General features: G+C 36.8%; 1 protein-coding gene across 11 annotated transcripts in view; it reads left to right on the top strand.

Annotated features, from left to right (window-relative positions):
• Positions 1–22,343, top strand: part of baz2a (bromodomain adjacent to zinc finger domain, 2A) — a 76,224-nt gene that overhangs the window by 46,314 nt on the left and 7,567 nt on the right. For 5 of the 11 annotated variants that reach the window (XM_027145049.2, XM_027145050.2, XM_027145048.2 and 2 more), the window contains 9 exons: positions 1,029–1,091; positions 1,691–1,835; positions 2,202–2,516; positions 2,654–2,865; positions 2,964–3,123; positions 12,632–12,787; positions 13,559–13,719; positions 13,870–14,156; positions 14,794–14,929. In XM_027145049.2, coding sequence (XP_027000850.1) covers positions 1,029–1,091; positions 1,691–1,835; positions 2,202–2,516; positions 2,654–2,865; positions 2,964–3,123; positions 12,632–12,787; positions 13,559–13,719; positions 13,870–14,156; positions 14,794–14,929 — 1,635 coding nt within the window. The remainder of the gene's footprint in view (positions 1–1,028; positions 1,092–1,690; positions 1,836–2,201; positions 2,517–2,653; positions 2,866–2,963; positions 3,124–12,631; positions 12,788–13,558; positions 13,720–13,869; positions 14,157–14,793; positions 14,930–22,343) is intronic. The other 6 variants (XM_027145058.2, XM_027145057.2, XM_027145052.2 and 3 more) reach the window with 6 other exon arrangements.

Below are 22,343 nucleotides of genomic sequence, written 5' to 3'. Positions count from 1 at the left end.
TCATCAGTTGAACACAATTCCAGCCAAACCAAACTGCATTCATCCTAGGTACTTGATTCCCATGTCAGTTTCTCAAAAACAACTCTTTGATTTCCCCTTTGGCCACTGCATGCAACTTTGGATGCTTGGGGTACCCATGGCCAATCAGCTGCCTTTTTACAATATCAGAGATATTCTGGCATTTTTATCCACACAGGGCATTCAGGTTTACTTGTTTAGTCACTTGTCATTTTGAGACTGGACTACAGCAGCTTACTGTTGGCATGTCTACCTTTGCTCAATTCAACCTTTGCAATTGATCCAAAATACATGACTTTTTCCAGCTTTACAAAGTTCTACCACATTTAAAATAAATCAATCAATAAATAGATAAAAATAATTGTTTCTGTATGATATCCCATGTTTTAGACTCCTGGTATCCTTAGTCTGTGACCTGCATACCAGTATCGATATATTTATCAATAGAGATTTAGCGCACTTTGTATGTCACTCCAGATAATGCTTTATTTTTCAAGCATTATTCAAGCATTTTCGATTCTCAGCTGCATTAGTGTCATTTTTGAGATGCTGATGTGTTTTTTTATCCCTTGTTATTTTTATTGTAATTTTTTTTTTTTAAATTCCATGGGAGTTAAGCATAAGAACTTTGTGGAATGCTGAAAATAAAAAAAAAAACACACTATTTATACACACTACACTGTATTTAACTAATCCACATAAATGTTGTGATAGTTGAACATGTAGATACATATTGTATCTATTTGTAACTCTATAAAGTAATCATCATAATCATATTATAATGAAAAAGGGATGCCAATACAATGATACTGGTTATTCAGTGCCCCCATGTCTCATGTCACATTTTAGGTGAACGGTTTGTAGTTACTTTATTGGGTTCTGTCGATGTTGTAATGGTGCTTCAAGCTTTTGACTGAACACTTACAGCTCATTCCTCTGCAAACATTGGAGAACAAATTTTACATTTTTAAAATGTTCTTATGTATAAGTTTATCTATCTTTCCTTACAGGCTGAAAGTTTAAACAATGCAAGTGTTCCTGAGCTGGAGCGACAGATTGATAAGCTAACCAAGGTAGGGTTTCTACATTCAAAATAGAGCAAGAATATAATTATATGTTATTATTAAATACTTGTTAGATTCTCATAATTTTGCTTTTTTTTTCTTTTTTTTTTGCCATATTGCCTACGCAAACCCCACACTTCCAATGAAAACTGCCAACTAATACTTTTGAACAATGATGGTAACTTTATTAACTTTAGTATTCTGTCAATTCCTCAAGGACCCCTATTCAGATTGGAATACCTGATTCATTTCTTTTACAGTAGGTCTTTATCACAGTAGTTCATTAGTGAGCATATTGCTCACTAAAATCATAAAATCTGTATTATTTAACATTGCTTATTTAATGATGCATTGTTTATTTTGGCTACACAGTGGTATGAAGTACGTTTCTGCAATTCCTGTTTTCTTGTTGCATACATAACTGCAGTCTAACTTCATTGATATACTATGCCAAACAAAAATTGCAGAAGACTTCATTGTCTAACATTGTTCTTAAATTGCAGCTATAAGTATTGTGTTAAGTGTTGGGAGCTGAAACTAAATCGGAGGGTGGAAGGGCATGGACCTTACATATCATTATGATGTTATGAAAGAATTTTATTTTTCAGCGGCAGGATTTTTTTCGTAAGAAGCTGCTCATATCATCACATTGCATGCGGGCAATGTTGCTGGGACAGGACCGGTACCAGCGGAGGTACTGGCTGCTGCCAAATATCGGTGGTGTGCTGGTAGAAGGGCCAGAAGAGATCTTAGGTGATTCATGTGCATTTTATATCTGGTGATATATGATTGTCTTGGATAATATTCACACAATTCCACACAAATTGACCACTTAAATTTTTTACAATAAAGCTATAACTTAAAATTAAAATGAAATAAACAAAATAAACGAATAAATGAAAAAAGCACATTTTTTAAAAAGCAAACTAGTTGAGGAAATTTAAGGAAAATTTTAAATAGAAAGAATCATTTAATTTTTTTTTTACTGATTCCAAGCTATGGTAGTGCATTAAGTTGTCAATTAAAATATAACTGCAGCCTTTATGGATTTTGGAAATAAGACTAAAGCTAAATTTAAGATCTAAATTTTTTTTTTCTATTGTTGTTTGTCTTTGGCAGCCTCAGGAGACACTTTGATGAAGGATGAACCTAAGCCTTCTGTTGAGAAAGAGTTTAAGTTTCCTGTGAAGGTGGATGACATAGTGGATCCACAGCTATCTCCAATGCACAGTGCTACCAATACAAACCAACCTTTTTGCCCTCACCCTTCCAATATCTCCTCCATTTCATCTGCTGCAGTTGTAGAGCCTCTTCCAGGTGAGGCTTCTCTTATGTGCACCCCACGAGGGTGGGGCCGACCTCGCAAAATCAGACCAGAAGTCGAGCTCCATTTACGCACAGTCAAGAATCGCCGCCACCGCTACAACAAATCAGGTGGTTAGAATTTAGTGCATGGGGAAGGGCATTGTTCTGAAATTTTAGATTAGATATAAACCAATCTACCTGACATTTCTGGTTACATCTATCTCAATACTTTCTTATCTATTACGAATGTGATGTCTTTGCATTAGGGGCTGAGAACAGCAAGGGTGCCAGCCAACCCGAAGACTTTATGAAAGAACCCGAAGATAAAAGACAAATGTTGCCTAAGGAGTCATGCAAAGAAGAATCACTATATTCATGTGCATCTATGTTTATGCCTTCTTTTAAAGAGACTCTCCTTCCTCATGGTACTAGTCCTCATTTTAAACCAGTCACACTGCCAAAGGTCAGTGCTACTCAGGTGAATTTTATTACTGATTATTATAATTAAATTTTTTTTCATGACATGCATTGCTGTTAAGGTTTATAATTTGTACTCCTTATATGTGCTTTACTCAGACTCCCAGACCTGGCAGGAGGTGCAGGAAGGGCAGCGGTACTGGGTACAGGAACATTGAGGCAGTTGCTGTAAAACGCAGAGGCAGACCTCCCTCCTCTCACTTTCAGGAAATGGAGCAAAATTACTTTAAGCAGCTAGTGGTCAGGCCCATTCCACAGGGTTAGTTTGTTTTACATTTGCTTCCCTACCAGACCTATCTTATTCTAGTTGATTTACATAAACTATATGGCCAATGGTTTGTGACCTTGAACATAAACTGAACATAACACTAAAATTTGTATTTTAAACATCCCATTTCAGATTTAGTCCTCAGTTTGTCATTATAATAACCTCCATGCTTATGGAACTACTTTTTACTAGACATTGGAATGTGATTGTGAGGAATTCCACATTCAGCTTCTAGAACGTTAGATAAGTCAGGCATTGTGTTGTGTTATGTTGTATTATGTTACTGAAGGGCAAAACACCTGGGACACAGTCAGCATATCAGTTCATCCTAAAGATGTGCACAGAGGCATTGTCATGCTGGAACATGTTTGGGTTGGGCCACTTAGGTTTAGTAAAAGAAACTATTATTGCAACCGGATACAAAGACAATTGTGTGCAGGCAATCACTTGGGGAAGGCACACATCGGTGTGATTTTCGGGTGTCTACAAACCTGGCCATATAGTTTACATATCGCAATGTTAAACTATTTGTACTTTTGCACTATTTCTTATGTTCTGTAAAGCTGCTTTCGACAATGATCATTGTTAAAAGCACTATACAAATAAATTTTAATTGAATTGAACATATGTTACAAAGGTTCAATCTGGGGTGTTTGTTTGGGCTACACAGTAATAATATTAATAAAATGAACCTTATATTCTGAACATGCCTAAATTAGCACTACTGCTACACGAGACCAATGTGAATTTAGAGTAAATTGGGAAGATCTGTTTTTGGTTAGTTTGCTTAATGTTATACTTGAAAGTATGATTCGAAATCTAATTACGTAAAGTTCATGTACATTTATTCTCAGAAAATGAGCACAAATTTGATTTTAACAAAAATTGAAAAACATTTACAGTATTTTCCGCACCATAAGGCGCACCGGATTATACGGCGCAGTCTCAATTACGGGGTCTATTTCTGTACTTGACCCATACATAAGGCGCACCGTATTATAAGGCGCATGCTAAAACATACAGTCTACAAAAAAGGTAACAGAAGCAAAACAGTGAGTTTAGTTACACACACTTCTTAACTTGGCGCAGTTCATTTTCTTGCTTCCTCCACTTCCAAACCATAGATTCATTGATGTTGAATTCTTTCACAGCTGCTCTATTCCCATTTACAACTGTGTAACTGATAGCCTGTAGTTTCAATTGTGCCAGCATCTGATTTTTATTGGCGGATGGCAAACCAACTTAAGGTGCATTTACCTGGAGTGTGGAACGCATAATGGTTAGGAAGAAACAAATGTTGTTTTGCAACATACCGGTAGTATACCTACCGGAGGCATGGCAGAGGTAAGCGTACGTACTGTACGTATCACGTAATGTTCTCTGATTGGTTTATCGCTGCCAGCGTACGTAGTGTATGTACGGTCAGCGGGAAATGGTCAGCGGGAAATGGTCCGACAGTCAATCAAGCGGAGCGCTTACCAAAGTCGCACAACATTTTTACAGATTTTTGGAACTCGGTGCACACATAAGGCGCACAATTATTACCGGATTATTAGGCGCATGGCTGATTTTTGAGAAAATATATAATATAATAATAATAACCTTTATTTTCTATAGCGCCTTTAAAAGAACATCTCAAAGTGCTTTACAAAAGCAAAATAAAAACAAGAAAAATACTGTACAGACATAATATAAAGATTAAAATTATAACAACAAAATAGACTATAAAATAAGCACTATGTAAAATTAAAAATTAGTCAAATTAAAAGCTACCCTAAAAAAATGAGTTTTAAGTTGAGATTTAAAAGTAATTTAAGTAATAATAAAGTAAGTAATTTAAGGCTTTTAGGTGCACCTTATAGTGCGGAAAATACTGTACCTATTATGCTTTTCATATTTCTTATCTTTTTTTTTTTTATGCAAGTTCACCTGAGAGACAACTCTAGCTGATAGCAGCCATGTTTTTTTTAAATCATAATAAATCCACCTACAGCATAGTACATAGATACAGCAAACCAAACTTCAGCTCAGTCAGTCTTACAGGTCCTGAGAAACCGTTAATGCACCCATGCACTCAGTCATGAGCTATGTGAGTAAATTAGGCTCTGCCTATTATTGACTGACAGATGGCGACCATATTCTTTATGAATGTGAACTCCTTTGATACATTCAAAGACCCTAGTATTTTTATCAAAAGGTTTTGCATATTATGCATATTATGATAAATTTAACATTTTGTCCAAACCTGACCAAGCAATCATACGTTACAGTAAACTACCTTCCAGCTTGTGTGAATTTGACCTGTGCAGGCCATATAGTTTACAAATCTAAACATGTTTTTGATTTTTATTGAGGCTCAAACTCTCCTTACTGGATTAGCTTGATTAGCTAGATTAGTATTTGAAAAAATCTTAGGAATAGTTCACAAAAATGTAACTTTTTTTTAAAATTATTTAAAAAAAAATCTAGGTTTGAATGATTGAGTTAAGGGAAAAAGACTTCAATAGTGCTACTATTAGGCCAGTTTTGCCCATTTTGCCCAAGGAATACAGTGGTGTGAAAAAACACTGATTTTTTTATTCTTTTGCACGTTTGACACACTTTTAATGTTTCAGATCATCAAACCAATTTAAATTAGTCAAAGATAACACAACATACAGTATTTAAATTAAGGATTTTATTATTAGGGGAAAACAAAATCCAAACCAAAAAAAATCAGGAAGGGGCCAACACTTTTTCACACCACTATACATGGTGATGAAGGTTCATGTCCATATTATTCATGGTCTTCACAGTTTATTTTATTGGGTAATCAGAAGTTATTGTTGAAGAAAAATTCTAAGGAAAAATGTTAGGGTTGCAGGACTATGTGATTGAGCCTTTAAAATCCAGTAAATAACAATAGGTTTTCAGCATTTCATACCCCTAATAAATAGATAATACAATTATAATGATTGTAATTTTTCCAGTCTGTTCAGTTTTGGACCCCTTAAAATACAAAAGAGGGATAAATAAAACAGATATTAGTTTCATGTGCTAGAAATATTTATTACAGATATATAATATTTATTCGACTTGAGAATACTAAACAGTTTTATCTCACATATGAGACAAAAATTGCATTTCACATGGATTTATTCAATGGTCAGAAAAACAAACATCACAGTTATTTGGCTGTATATCTGTGAACACCCTTTTATAAAGACATGGTAGTGATGGCTACATCATGATATAGTTATATGATTCTCTGAGACTGGGACTCTATATACAGTGCCTTGCAAACATGTTCATACCCACCAAGTCCAAAATATTTTTTTACAACTTAGGATTTCAAGAGGTCTGATAGTCAGTAAAGTCCAATCATAATTGTATTTTCTTTCTGGTGGTGCAATGTATTTTGGCATTGGTACACAACAAAAGGGTACCATACAACAAGTATGACAACAATATACCATACAACAAGTAAACCTAACTGGGATAGATGGATCCAATCACAGTTCCAGAATAACCTTTTTGGCAGCAGTAAGAGCAGCAGACCGAATTTATTTTGATTGGCTGACTCTGACAGCCATGAATCATCCAGCAAGAGAAAAAGCAGTGGGTCCTTTTGGATCCGAGTCATCCGAAGATCTGACAATAAGTCCTGTATCAAGGACCAGAGCAAACAGATTTGGAACTGTCCCAGAACATATTCATATATGTACCTTGAATTGAGCTGTTCCACTGGTGACATACGGGCTTGCTTCTAATTTTATATACGTGTCATATAACTTATAGATTAACTTAGTGTATAGTTTGGTGATCTGGGTTTTTTGTGGTAGCAAAACAATTCCCCCAAACATTGTCCCAAGCAATCACAGTATTAAATTCCCTTTCCCTTTTCCCTCAATCGGAAAGTTTGAGTATTGTTGAACCACAAGTGATTTATAAATATATTCACAATACCTCTAAAAACAATACTAGAATATATCCATTTTATCACAGGATGAGAAGATATTTTAATCTTAAGAAAAAGGAAGATGTTGGGTGAGAGGATTCATCCTTTACAATCTGAAAGGAGTTAATCCCATAATTATTGTACAGGTCTAAATACTTGTATGTGGTAAATATGGTTGTTACCCGTACAAAGATTATTATTATGCCAAATTTGGGTAGAATCACTATAAGAATCTGAAGTTCCCATAATTTTTTCTTTTGCTTTCCAGGTTTAAATACAATGGCATATAATCGGTCCAGATTTCCAGAGATTTCTTAGATAGTCCAGTAAATGTTAAATCCCGTAGATATAATAGGTAAATAATATTGGTTTCTAAGGCCTGCAATGGCAAAGAGGAGTCTAACATCTATCTACTTGCTTAGCTGTCTCATCTGCCATATATAAGGATTGAATGTCTGGTAGATACGCCACCTGCTAAACCTCATGGTGGCGTATCTACCACATGGTAGATACGCCACCATGAGGTTTAGCAGGTGCATAGATTTAAGACGAGTTCTACATTATTTATTATTCCACAAAAAAACTTTGATACTGCTGTATTGTTCTCTTTAAAATAGCTAGTAGATGGTGCCAGAGGTAATACTGAGAATAAAAAGCTTAGCCTCGGAAGTATATTCATCTTAGTGAAATCCTTCCATGAAGAGCCAAACAAAGTTGAGATCAACATCGAAGATTGCTCTTAGTCTTATCCAGAAGAGACTCATAGTTCTTTTTGGAAATGATAGTTAATAAAACTGAAACTCTGTTAAACTGTTCACTGACAGGAATCATAGTAGATAAAGTCTGAATCTCTGATTCAGCATTCAGCAGCTAAATTGAAGGAGCAAAATTATGGATTTGTTCCAGTTGATTTTATAACCGGGCATTTTACCAAGTGTTTCAAATAATTTTAAGTGTTCCTTAAACAAATCTGTTATGTTTGATATATACAACAAAATGTCATCAGCATAAAGTAAAAATTTTATGTGACGTTCTCATATAACTTGCAGAAATTGTCTGATTGCAAGGGCCAAAGGCCCTAATGGTAAATTAAAGAGCAAGGGTGACAGGGGACATACTTGACGAGTACCCCTGCACAAGATTAAAATGGGGGGGGATCTATGAACCAGTTAGGTCCCTGGCTGTGCATTTGAATAAATGTATTTGACTGCTTGTAGAAGAAAAATGCTACAGACCACAAAAATTCCACTCAGTTTTATTGAATGCTTTCTATGCATTGAGAGAAAGGATTGCAAAGGAGGCTGTATGAGAGTCTGCTTGTTGAATAATATGAAGAATCCTATTTACATTTTCTGCAGCAAATCTTAGAAAACCGGACCGATCATAGTCAAGTCTCCTATACGCCAATCTAATCTTAAGGCCAGGACCTTTGCCAACATCTTTGGATCTGTGGATAGCAGGCTAACTGTTCTGTAATTTGAGTGGATCCTTCCCCTTTTTATTAAGTTATTAAAATTAAGTTATTAATTTTATTATGTAAATTAAAGCTCTTTTTTCTAATGCAAAATTAAGCGAATCAAAAATCAAGGGTGCGATTATGTCCCATAGTGTCTTCAGTTACTCTGGAGAAATCCTACCTAACCCAGGAGCTTTATTATTGTTCATGGAATCCAGGGTGGATCTCAATCACTGTCAAAGGCCTGTCTAATATATCGCGCCGGGAGTCATTTAATTTAGGAAAATTAAAATGTTCAAGGAATAGGCCAAAACGTCAAATTTTATTTGTCACATATGCAGACATGCAGTGAAATGCTTTAAGTTTTTGCATATCCCAGGTTATTATGAGCTTGGGGTCAGAGCACAGGGTCAACCATAGTAAGGTGCCCCTGGAGCAGGTGAGGTTAAGGGCCATGCTCAAGGACCCAATGTTGATGTCTCAGCAGCTTGTGGGCTTGAACCCCAACCTTCTGATCAGTAACCTGAAGCCTTAACCACTGTACCATCACATCTTAACTTGACGGGTTTCACAAAATGGATCTTTAAATTTCTTCTCCAGTAGATTAATTTGTTTTTCTAATTCAAATTTATGGCTCTCCCTACACTTTTTTTTATAAAGGATGAAAAGCTTATACATCTGTATTTAATAGATTAAACTTATGCGGGCAATCCCGGGTATAGAATGAAAAAACAAAAGCAAGAACAGTAACAAAATTGCCAGTAAGCAAAGAGTTAGATCACATTTTTCCTTCCCTCAAAGTAACAATCTTTGGATACGTCGTCAACCTAGTAGTTCAGTTCCTTTGCCAACCCCTGACCCGGCCATTTAGGGTGAAGAAACAAACAGATTTGCTCAGCAAAGTCATCCATAGGAATTGCAGATTCATGCATCTCAGATTCACATGATGCAACCACTACATCTTTCTTCAGAGAAGACTTTATAGTGGGTTCAAGATTGAGACTGAACATTCAACTTCGTCTCTGAAGAGAGACATCTTCCCTTGATGAACTTTTACTACCATGGGATAGAACAAAAATAACTATATCCCTATCTGATACGATATCCCATGCTTCCTCGCTGATGCCATCATTTTCGTCTTAGACACTATGCGAGTTCGGTAATCCGAAGAAACACAGTAGAACTTCCATATGATGAATTTGTCTAGTGGCTTGGGCTCCATTCAGGATCGTTTTCGATCACAATAACACAGCATCTTGAAAATTAATGTACAGGGGGTAGATATAGAATGTTCACTGCTATAAAAATAGTGGGCTTTTCTACCTCCATTATGTAAGGTTACCAGCAAGAGAGGGAATCTATTTAGGAAAATAATTCTGTATAAATCCCAGAGGATTATGCCCTTTTACTCCCTCTTTCAGCCCCACAAGTTGGATATTGGACTGGTGGCATTTATGTGGGCATGTGGTGGCTTAGTGGTTAAGGTTGTAACAAATCTGTCTCAGTGAATCCTTAGACCTACAGTTACACTAAAGTTCAGGCACTCAAATACTGTGTTTAAATAGAAAAACTTTGTTTAGGAGGCCAGAAAAGGACACGACTGAATAACATACAACTGGATTAAGAATAGGTGCATATATTAGGACAGTAAATACAAACACAAACTGTTCACCACTTAGCTGACTGTCTGTTGTTTAGTCCTTAGTTAGGCCTCTCTCAGTCCTTGTAGAAATATGAATAATCCCAGAAAAATAGATAAATCCCAAGGTTGAAGAAAAAAATAATAATCATATGGTCTCTTGAAAGTTAGCAGCCATTAAATCCACCCTTATTTCAATTGGAGACCTTTTCCTGGAAAAAGGGATTCCAAAAACCTCAGGAATTCCCCTGAAAAACGCTAGTAGGGGAGAACAGCATGCACAACTTCCAACCATTGCCTACCCTATTCTCTAGGCCTTCCTTCCTCTCAAGTGTACTCATTCAAAATAAAAGTCCCTTCAATCACCAATAATAGGGTTTCAACCTAAAAGTCCCCAAAATTAACAACATAAATAAAGGATGTTGATATAAGGCATACAAACTCAAAACCAGCTCAAAACAAACAATGAACTTAAATTAAGGCCTGAAACACAAATAAAATTATATTTATGCATTAACAAAACTATGCTCATTTTAACAACCCAAAAGCAAGTATATGCATAATATTTTGTTTTTGTGGGCCTTAATAATGTAGCAAGGCTACAAGGTGTTGGGCTGCCAATCGGAAGGTTGTGAATTCGATCCCAGGTCCACCAAGCTGTGACTCTTGGGCCCCTGAGCAAGGCCTTTAACCCTCAATTGCTCATCTGTATAAAAAAATTAGATAATGTAAGTCGCTCTGGAAAAGGGCCTCTTCCAAATGCTGTAAATGTAAATTTATCCTCATTAAATTCAGGCTTAAGTTTCAGGATCCTCTTTTAATATGACAAATAGCTGTCTGCATATTGTCAAATGCATTTATTATCAGAGGAACATCCTCATCCAGATCTCCCAGTCTGTCTGCAATTGGGGCAATTTCTACCTTTAACAATTCCCTAACGAGGCAAAGGTGTAGCTTAAGCTTGCTGGATACATTGGCGTTAGAATCTTTGACTTTTCCTCTGGGGAAGCCAGTATCAATTAAAGTTTTGCCATCTTCCTTTGTAGTTTTGTAGAAAAACAGGCATCAAAATTGGGTGGGCAGCAAGCATGTGGAAGAAGGTGCTCTGGTCAGATGCTACCAAAATGTAACTTTTTGTCCAAAATTCAAAACATTATGTGTTTGGCGGAAACCTAACACTGCACATCACCCTGAACACACCATCCCCACCGTGAAACATGGTGTTGGCAGCATCATGTTGTTGGGATGCTTTTCTTCAGCAGGGACAGGGAAGCTGGTCAGAGTTGGGAAGATGGATGGAGCCAAGTACAGGGCAATCTTAGATGAAAACCTGTTAGTCTGCAAAAAGTCTGGGGCAGAGGTTCACCTTCCAGCAAGACAATGACCCTAAACATACAGACAGAGCTACATTGGAGTGGTTTAGATCAAAGCATATTCATGTGTTAGAATGGCCCAGTCAAAGCCCAGACCTAAATCCAATTGAGAATCTGTGGCGAGACTTGAAAATCACTATTTACAGATGCTATTTTGCAAAGACGAATGGGCAGAAATTTCACTCTACAGATGTGCAAGCTGGTAGAGACAAACCCCAAAAGACTTGCAGCTGTAATTACAGTGAAAGGTGATTCTACAAAGTATTGACTCAGTGGGGCTAAAAACAAATGCATGCCACACTTTTCAGATATTTATTTTTAAAATGAATTTGGACACCATTTATCATTTTCCTTCCACTTCACAATTATGTGCCATTTCATGTTGGTCTATCACATAAAATCTTAATAAAGTACATTTTTCTTTGTGATTGTAACATGACAAAACTTTTAACATTAAAGTTAATTCAGTAGGTATGAATAATTTTGCAAGGCACTATAGATGACAACAACGACGATCTAATAATATTTTGGCAGATTTACTTTAATTTTAGTGTTTATTCATTCAAGAAAGTTCCAGAAAATTCTCATTAGATCACATCACATTATCACAGGGGTGTCCAGTCTTATTAGGGACAGGCCACTGCAGCTGCAGATTTTCATTCTACCCAAGCAGAAGCCACACTTGTATTTACTGAAAGCAACAATTACTTACTAAAAGGTGCAGATGTGACTTGGTTGAAGAACTAACCAGCACTTTGACACCACCTTAACTACTTGTTCTAATGGGATTGTTTAAGTGGCATTTATGTATGTATTGTCCCCCAAAACTATTGGAACAACTTAATAGATCTGAATGGTGTTCAAAGGGATAAACCAGCCTAAATATCCTGGTTAATGGTATGATAGTCATTATACAAACTGTATGATTACATTTCATTATAGCCATCTTTACAATGGGTGTCCATAATTTTAGAACTGACTGATTGTTAGAAAAAATTATACTGACTTGTTCACATATTAAACCGGAATAATCATACAGTGGATTTTGTTTCAGAAGGTTAGATTTAAGTAGTATCAATATTCTCCATCTCCAGAGATGGTGAAAGGTTGGTGGTGGATTCGAAAGCCTGAGGAACTCACAGCAATTTTGACTGCTCTTCATCCCCGTGGAATCAGAGAAAGGGTCCTACTAAAGAACCTTACCAAACACATGGAGTTTCTGACAGAGTGCTGTACACAACCTATAGCAGGTGAGTCAATTTTAAGAAGTCAGTATTATGTGGATATTTGCTGTTACACCAATATGGAAAAAAACTTGTGTACAAATGTTGCAGAAGCTTTACTGAAACAATTAACATATTGAACAACTATTTAAATGTATTTTTTGTGTGTGCAAACCTTGTGTACTTTGTGTATGGAACACCTCAAATTATGTGTTCACCTTACAAAGTTGGTATTTGAGCCACTTCCTGCTGTTTCCTTATCTGTGGTGACCTATGAAAATCTATCCTTTACCATCAATTTGTTACAAGTTTGTTACAAGTGTCTTGTATAATCTGTCCTTAGTATGTTATTCCAGCACCGGGCTTGATTAGATCGTGTAGCTAATCAGTACCTGTATAAGTTTTGGATACCCTGATTAGGAATTGAATCAGGGTGATAGTGATGATAAACAAAGAAGTATGTTATTCCAGAACTGGGTTTGTTTAGATCATGTAGCTAAGCAATAGACACAGTTTTGACATGCTCAATTAGGGTGTGCCCACTTTTCTTTCAAGTTATATAGACAGTAATGGCTGTATGTTTAGTTATTTTTAGAGGACAGAAAATCTATACTGCTATACAAGCTGCACATTGACTACTCTAAAGTATATCCAATTTTCATTTGTATAGTTTTGTCCCTTGAGGACATATAATAAAATTATTGGTGAAATTTGAGGTGTGTACTCACTTTTGTGAAATCCTGTAAGTTGTTTGAGCTTACATTTCTACATCATTTATTTGTCTTTTGTACTTATTAGATCCAGTCTTTCATCTAAAGGTGGAGGATGACAGACATTTTCTTGAGGCAGTGAAGCACCCATGGGTAGAACAGAATCATGCCATGCAAACTGACCTTAGCATCCTTCAAATGGTGGAGGACCTGGAGCACAGGGTGTTGGGAGCTGATTTGCAGCTTAAGGTGAGTAAAAAGGTCCAAGGTAGTTTATTTCTACCTCATTTCATTGGCATCCTTTAAATCAGCATGCCCATGTTAACACTGGGCTGCTGATACTGAGCAAAACTAAGAGCAGCATTATCTTTCTCTTTTATAATTTTTTCCCTTGTTTAGGATTTTACTGCTCCAGAGCCGGACTCTACCCGGGAAGATCTGCAATATTATGAACATGAAGTGGACCCCAGAGAAGACTGGATGTTGAGGAGCAAAAAAGAGTGGTGGGACCTCTTGCGTGTACTCACAAACCCCCTGGATCTGGCTGTGATGCGTCTCACCAACCTGGAGAGGCATATTGAGCGGCGCTATCTCAAGGGGCCACTGTGGAATCTTGCTGAGGTGATGCGGTTAGCTCCTCTTACATCTCCACCGGGAGGAGAGGAGATTACCATGGACACCTTCAGGTCAGAAACATGACAAATAATAAAGGAATAATTCAAGAGTTTCAGATCTTTTGATACTATTTTACATACCCTCACTGAGCACTTTATAAGAAACACTATACTAATACTGGGTAGTGCTCCCTTTGATCTAAAAACAGCTAACTTCGAAGCTATGAATTTCCCATTCTGCCACATTCTTAAAGTGTTCAATTGGATTCAGAGCCAGTGACTGTGAATGCCACTAAAAAAATGGATCTCATTTTCATGTTCATGAATGCAGGTTGTCATGACTTTGATACATTGTGCATTATCATGCTGGAAGAAGCTTTTAGAAGATGGTATATTGTACCAATGAATTGACACATAAAGTGAGCAACAATACTGAAAAAGACAGTTGCAATCAGTCATCCTGCTTGTGTCAGATTTTGACACTACCATCTGTGTGCTTCAGCGGGTATCTTATTAATAAGAGAGATTTTGTTTTTCAGTTTATTGGACGTAATCTTGCATTAACCACTTGATTCTGCTTAGGGTTGTACTGAATTGGAAACTTTTCAGGAATGCTTAGCACAAGGCAGGAATTTACCTTTGATGTGATGATACATTTTTTTTAAAAATATTTATTTGTACACCTTTCTTTGTGTTGGTCTGTTTGTAGCCTGGAGAATGAGATCACCCCCAGGTTGAGGATTTGGAGGCAAGCCCTGGGCCGCTGCCGAAGTGCATCGCAGCTCTCATTGTGTCTACTGCAACTGGAAAGAGCCATTTCCTGGGAGAAATCGATCATAAAAGTGGTGAGTATATACCACTGGGTAGTGAATAGCATTTAGACAGTCTTGCTTTTTACATTCACTTTGTAATAAGGATTAATGCTGCAAATTTCCAGGAAATTTCATGGCTGGAAACTTTCTATTGGAATTAACAGGAAAATATGGAAATTAATGGGAATTAATGGCATTAACTGGGAATTTACAAAATGGCAGTTTAGCCTGTAACAGTGAACTTAAATGTAGTTTTGTAATTGGTAAACAGTCATGTAGGATAATCTTGGTAAAAACAAACAGCTTTAGTAAAATTTCACCCGAATTTCTACCCTGCGCATTCATCAATGATTCTGTTTGACAGTGGGGAGTTTTGCGGATAATGTTTTGATAAGTTTGCAAATTTATCATTGGACAAATAAGATCAGTAGACTAGTTTGAGTTGTATCATTAAGTTGAGCACGGAATGAGGAAGAAAGTATTATTTTTTTAATTTAGGTGGATTTAGGATGAGATTGATATCAGTAAAATTCTGCATTTTTTTTTGATCGGATGACCACCAGCTGTTTTTGTTCTTCAGTGACCACCAGTTTTTTTATATTTCCATATATTTTTCTGTATTTCTGTCCCAAACTGGTTAATTAAAAAAATATGTAAGAAAAAATCTTTACGGTTCTGTTTTTTAATATTTATAGACAGTTACTATATTACCATGACACTTTATTTAACCTGACACTTAATTCCACATGAAACTGTATGCATTTACTTTACTGTAATGTCATGTGTCTGTGATAAAGCAATTTGTATGGTGGTGGGGAAGTGCAAAAAAAATAAAAAATTCAAAGGTGAAATGACAAATCCGAAAACAAAATAAGAAATCTGAAAACAAAATAACAATTCAGACAAACTGGAAAAGGTTTGAAAATTGAAGTCTTAATGCTGATTGAACGATACATCTGTCACTCAAAATATATTGGCAGTAGGAAATTGTGCTAAATAAATCTAACTTTATTTCTTGTGCATGTGTGGAGTTCAGCATTCACTTTAAACCTAAGCAAATATCAATATCCATTATCATGCAAGAAAGGGAAGAACATTCATATGCTGTGATTTTAATATGCTGATAGCATATCATGGCATATAAATTAGTTAAAAATGCATTCTCCAAAAACACACCTGGGGAATACATGTATGTTTCAAAAACAAAACTACAAGATTTAACGATTTAAGGAATACTATAAGATCAGAGCTGCATGGACCAGGAAAGTTGTTTGGTTCTGGACAATTTACTTAGCATTTTATCAGTAAAATAAGTTGTGAATTAAATGTGAAAAGTTGTGAGTTAAATGTGATGTTAATTGTTAAAAGTATCATCCAATCAGCGGCAAGACGTCCATTTGCAAACTGTGACTACCTTTTTTGGTTTGTCTGAATTGTCGCCATGTTTTCTGTATTATCACTGTGTTTATTTTGTTTTGCACTTCCCGGCCACCGTAAATTTCTCTTAGGAATCACTACTGTTCTTCTGTCTGTGTATCTAGAGGCAGTGGATTAAAATTACATTGATTATAGCAGCCAAACAGTTTGATTATCAATATTGTTTTAATAAAAGTTTAACCGCAAAAATCTCTGCTTGCTCCCTGAAAGAAAAAGATAAATTATTAAGTGTTACTATAGTGAACCAATCATAGTTTTAATGTGAAGTCAATTTTGTTAATGTTGTCAACTGTCCAGTATTGTAGACTTTTATGTTTGTCCAAGGATGAACATTTACTGTCAGTGTGGTACATCCACTGTAATCTCATGTATGTTTAGGTTGTCTGTGTAAAGTGAGTGATATTCACTGTTGAGAACTGATGAGAACTCCAACCAGAAGTAGGGCATCAGATGGATCAGGCTTATCTGGAGATCAAAAGTAGTTAGGATATCTCAGGTGTTGTATGTGTACCCTGTGTAGAAATAAGATGGACGAACGGAAGCATGCTAATAATTCTAGCATTGATTAGGGTGCTTATACTTCTATAGTTGCACAACTCCACTTGACTATATACAATTGTCAGTTACCCAGAGGAGAGTGCCCTTTTAAGTGTGGTTCCTCTCATGGTTTTTATTCTTATATTGTCTCATCGTTGCCTGTGGTTTAAATCGGTCAGATAGATGTATTTTATCTAACCTATAGATAGATCCCTCATCGTGCTGAGTGTTTTGATATATGACATGTCCATGTTGTGCTAACTTTTTGATCTCGCTTACTTTGGGGGCGGGGCTACACGTGATGTCGCGTGACATGACCAAAACACGCGTGAGGCAGTTCCCCTCATCGGGCTGAGTGTTTTGATATATGACACGTCCATGTTGTGCAAAATTTATGATTTCGCTTATTTTGGGGGCGGGGCTACACCTGACGTCACGTGACGTGACCAAAACACGTGTGAGGCACTTCACCTCATTGGGCTGAGTGTTTTGATATATGACATGTCCATGTTGTGCAAAATTTATGATTTCGCTTATTTTGGGCCAGGGCTACACGTACGTCATGTGAATACCCAGTGGGGTGCCAATACTTTTGGACAAAAGTGACTACTAAGTGTTTTGACATTTCATGTCAAAAATGCAGTCATTATGAAATTCTACTTATTATACTGCATAGAACAGTATTTTGGGAGAAGGGCAACATGTGACGTCACGTGAATACCCGGTGGGGTGCCACTGACTGGGGGCCAATACTTGTGGAATCATTGGATTGATAGTGTGGAGTTGATAGTTACATGTATTGAGAGTGTCCTTTACATCTAAAGAGAGAACAAACGAGTTTTAAGAATTCCCCATTCAAGTCTATGGGGGGAAAAAACCCCTTTGAGCTTCCGTACCGGAAATTCTGGAATTCCGATCGCATATAAAAGTCATAACACACCTGTCCTCAATGAGCTGGTCGATTTGACACCTCATCCATGGGTCTAGGACAAAAGCTGGGGGACAAGTTACGTGCCAAAAAAGTGTTCGGAAGAAGAAGAAGAAGAAGAAGAAGAAGAAGAAGAAGAATTAGAACGATACATTTCCTAAAGAAAATGTGAATGTGCTTGCACGTGGCAAGTTCCCCTCATCGTGCTGAGTGTTTTGATATGTCACATGTCCATGTTGTGCTAAATTTTTGATTTTGCTTATTTTGGGGGCGGGGCTACACGTGATGTCAGTTCCCCTCATCGTGCTGAGTGTTTTATGTTGTGTAACTGAGATATGGCTTCTTTATATTGCAATATGGTTCGTAAGGTGCACTACATGGTTGCTAGGGTATGGCTGCACAGTTACTATGGTTATATTTGCAGACTAGTTTCTCACCTGCAACAAAAGAGCACACCTGAAAATCCATTTATCTTTTCCTGAAACAAGCGCCATGAAGATCTTGAACTAAAGCATCAATCAGTGATTTTACTGGGAGAAAATGTAATCACATTACAATAAGGATCATTAGTTCAAATGTAATGTATTAACTAACATTTACTAACCATGAGCAATAAATTATTGTATTTAGTAATCTTTGTTAAAATAAAGTTTATTCTTTGTTCATGTTAGTTCACAGTATATTAACTAATGTTAACACGGTGTTAATAATGTATTAGTAAATGTTGAAATTAACATGAACAAAATGAATAAATGCTGTAGAAGTGCAGTTCATTATTAGTTCATGTTAAGTAATGTGGTAACTAATGTCAATTAATGAACCTTTATTATAAAGTGTTAGAAAAAATACTGTACAAGGGTGGTTTCGAACCCCGAAACTCTTGCATGCTAAACAAAATTGCTATCCCCTAGTCCATTCAGAAACACAAAAAATTCTTTGCGGTTTTATGTATTAATTCACTAATGTGAAGAATGGTGAGTCTAACAATACCCAAGCTTTATTATATTAGTCATTCTTATCATTCTTTGTGATATACATGTGTCATATGTTTAAAAAATAATTATGTAATGTGAGGAGACAAAGAAAAAATGCGCTTAATTTTAATTAATGTTTGGCTCTTAAAAGAGCCGTTTAAACTGAAATACAAAATTAGAAAAACTACACTGATAGCAACAAAAAGTTATACAAATGGCAGAAACAACAACATATGTGACCGCCGTGCCGTCCACGGCACACCACCACTAGGGGATGAGGCTGCATCAACTTCGTTGTAGCTTTTAAGCATTAAATCCTCTAAATACACTGTTAAATTTTATATTGTTTGAAAGCTTAGACTCTCAGGATTTTATTAAGCCCACAAAGCATAATATGATTTATAGCCATCATACTAATTTAATCCAAGTTGATAGTCACCTGAACTAGGCGGCGCTAGTCCAGTTGTTTACTTACCTTTAAACGCTTCCCTTTCTTCACTGGGGTAATATTTTCCAAAACAAATGCTTGTAAAAAAGTCCAAGGAACTGGAATATGTAAGCCTTTTAATCCAAAACGCTTAATCCAAAACGCTCGCCTCACAAATATTAAGTTTCTGACCAAAAACTGTAAACAGCAGTTCACTTCTGTCCTTTGTTTCGGCTCTCACTTTTCCTAGGAGGCTTATAAAACTACACTGAGGCGTCAGATTTGTAGTCCAGGGCCTAACGAATCCAACGAAAATCATGAAAATAGGCGATCCATATGAAAGCAGAAAATGTAAAAACTTTAATTGCATTAAAAATATTAGGAACAAAAAAACTATAACAACACTGCCTAATGGTGCGGAAAAAATCTGTTTATTAAAATGTGTTTATATATTAGAAAAAATATATAAACTTAGGAGCACAGGTCCTTGGGAAAAAAGTCAGGGTAAAATCCCTGGTCGAACATCTCTATTATCAACTCAAAAGTTGACTACTATTATATATATGCATATATATATATATATATATATATATATATATATATATATATATATGAAATGAAACTGGAAGCTCACCAATTCTAACAACTGTGAAATATAGCAACAAGCTTTAAAGACCTTTACTAGATCTTTACTTCCAATGTTGTGTGATCTGACAGATTCACTGGTGTCTGTTGCCCTCTTTTGGATGTTGGCACATCTACAGAGAGATTTTAAGAATTCCCCTAATTCCCCTGTGCTGAGTGTTTTGACATATGACATATCTATGTTGTGCTAACTTTTTGATTTCGCTTACTTTGGGGACGGGACTACACGTGACGTCACGTGACCTGACCAAAACACGCATGAGGCAGTTCCCCTCATCCGGCTGAGTGTTTTGATATACGACACGTCCATGTTGTGCAAAATTTATGATTTCGCTTATTATGGGGGCGGGGCTACACGTGACGTCACGCGAATACCGGTGGGGTGCAAAAACTTTTAGACAAAAGTGACTACTAAGTGTTTTGACATTTCATGTCAAAACTGCAGTCATTATGAAATTCTACTGATTATATTGCATAAAACAGTATTTTGGGGGCGGGGCTACACGTGACGTCACATGAATACCCGGTGGGGTGCCAATACTTTTGGACAAAAGTGATTACTAAGTGTTTTGACATTTCATTTCAAAACTACAGTCATTATGGAATTCTACTTACTATTATACTGCATAGAACAGTTTTTTGGGGGTGGGGCTACACATGACGTGAATTCCCAGTGGGGTGCCAATACTTTTGGATAAAAGTGTATTGACGGGGGGCTAATACTTGTGGAATCATTGGATTGATAGTATGGAGTTGATAGTTACATGTATTAACAGTCTCCTTTACAGAGAGACCAAAAGAGTTTTAAGTATTCCCCATTCAGGTATATGGGAAAAAAATACCCCTTTGAGCTTCCGTATGCAGAATAACAATAATGATGATTGGCAAGCACCATTAATAATAATAATAATAATAATATTAATAATAATAATAATAATAATAATAATAATAATAATAATAAATATAGCTGCAAGCAGCCATTCCGGGGTCAAGCCGATCATATGCGCTCAGAACATGTCGTTGATGAACCATACCAAGTTTCTTAGCGATATGGCATTGTTTTTAATATCTCGTTGCCACTAGGTGGCGCTGTCACAAGACGTTGCATGCACCCTTAGGTCATGACTATAATGACATGTCCCAAGTTTCGTGTCGACGTGCATACGTTTTGCGAACATACAGCCTCATGTCTGTTTTGGCGTGCTCGCCGCCATGTATGTTGCGACGGTTTGGTATCAATTAACTCAGCATGCCTCGAGGAGTTTAACAACACTCCCTTCATGATTTTAGACTCACGTTTGCAGTAGTTATGAGCGAAAATAGCTGTTTTTAAAATCTCGTGACCACTAGGTGGCGCTGTCACGAAACGTTGCATGCACCCTCAGGTCATGACTATAATGACATCTACCAAGTTTCGTGTCGACACACATAAGTTTTGCGAAGATACGGCCTCACGTCTGTTTTGGCGTGCTCGCCACCATGTATGTTGCCACGCTATACGAGAAGGCATTGGTCTATCAAAAAACTTTTGATAACTTTTTGTCTAGGGTGTCTCTAGATGCTAGATACCAAAGGACATGCAAATCGGACAAACGGTCTAGGAGGAGTTTGAAAAATTATGTTTTACGGAAAATTCAAAATGGCGGAAAGGTATTCATGACAAAAATTATGTCATATGGTGCATTCGAATCGGCATGAGCAAAGGATCCAAAATATGCAAGAACTGTGTCTCTAGGCCTTACCAGTCAGCAGTTATGAACATAATTGGATTTTGGACTGTTGGTGGAGCTAAAGGGTTTTATCTAGACACACCAAAGTTGCTAGAATAACTTCTAAGACAGGCCTCTACATGTCTGCCAAATTACATAACTTTCCTACGTACGGTTCTATGGGCTGCCATTGACTTCAATGGAAGAAGAGGAATAATAATAATAATAAGAAGAAAACCGACAATAACAATAGGTGTCTACGCCCCTTCGGGGCTTGACCCCTAAATATAGCTGCAAGCAGCCATTCCGGGGTCAAGCCGATCACAGGCACTCAGAACATGTCGCTGATGAACCATACCGTTTCGTAGCGATGTGGCATTGTTTTTGAAAATCTCGTTGCCACTAGGTGGCGCTGTCACAAAACGTTGCATGCACCCTCAGGTCATGACTATAATGACATATACCAAGTTTTGTGTCGACACGCATAAGTTTTGCGAACATACAGCCTCTCGTCTGTTTTGGCGTGCTCGCCACCATGTATGTTTCCACGGTTTGGTATCGTTTGACTCAGCATGCCTCAAGGAGTCTAACAACACTCCCTTCATGATTTTAGACTAAAGTTTGCAGTAGTTATGAGCGACAATAGCTGTTTTTAAAATCTTGTGACCACTAGGTGGCGCTGTCACGAAACATTGCATGGACCCTCAGGTCATGACTATAATGACATACACCAAGTTTTGTGTCAACACGCATAAGTTTTGTGAAGATACAGCCTCACGTCTGTTTTCGC

This window comes from Tachysurus fulvidraco, chromosome 23 (assembly GCF_022655615.1).
Source record: "Tachysurus fulvidraco isolate hzauxx_2018 chromosome 23, HZAU_PFXX_2.0, whole genome shotgun sequence".
NCBI classification, from domain to species: domain Eukaryota; kingdom Metazoa; phylum Chordata; class Actinopteri; order Siluriformes; family Bagridae; genus Tachysurus; species Tachysurus fulvidraco.
This window is presented reverse-complemented; position numbering and strand designations above follow the sequence as displayed.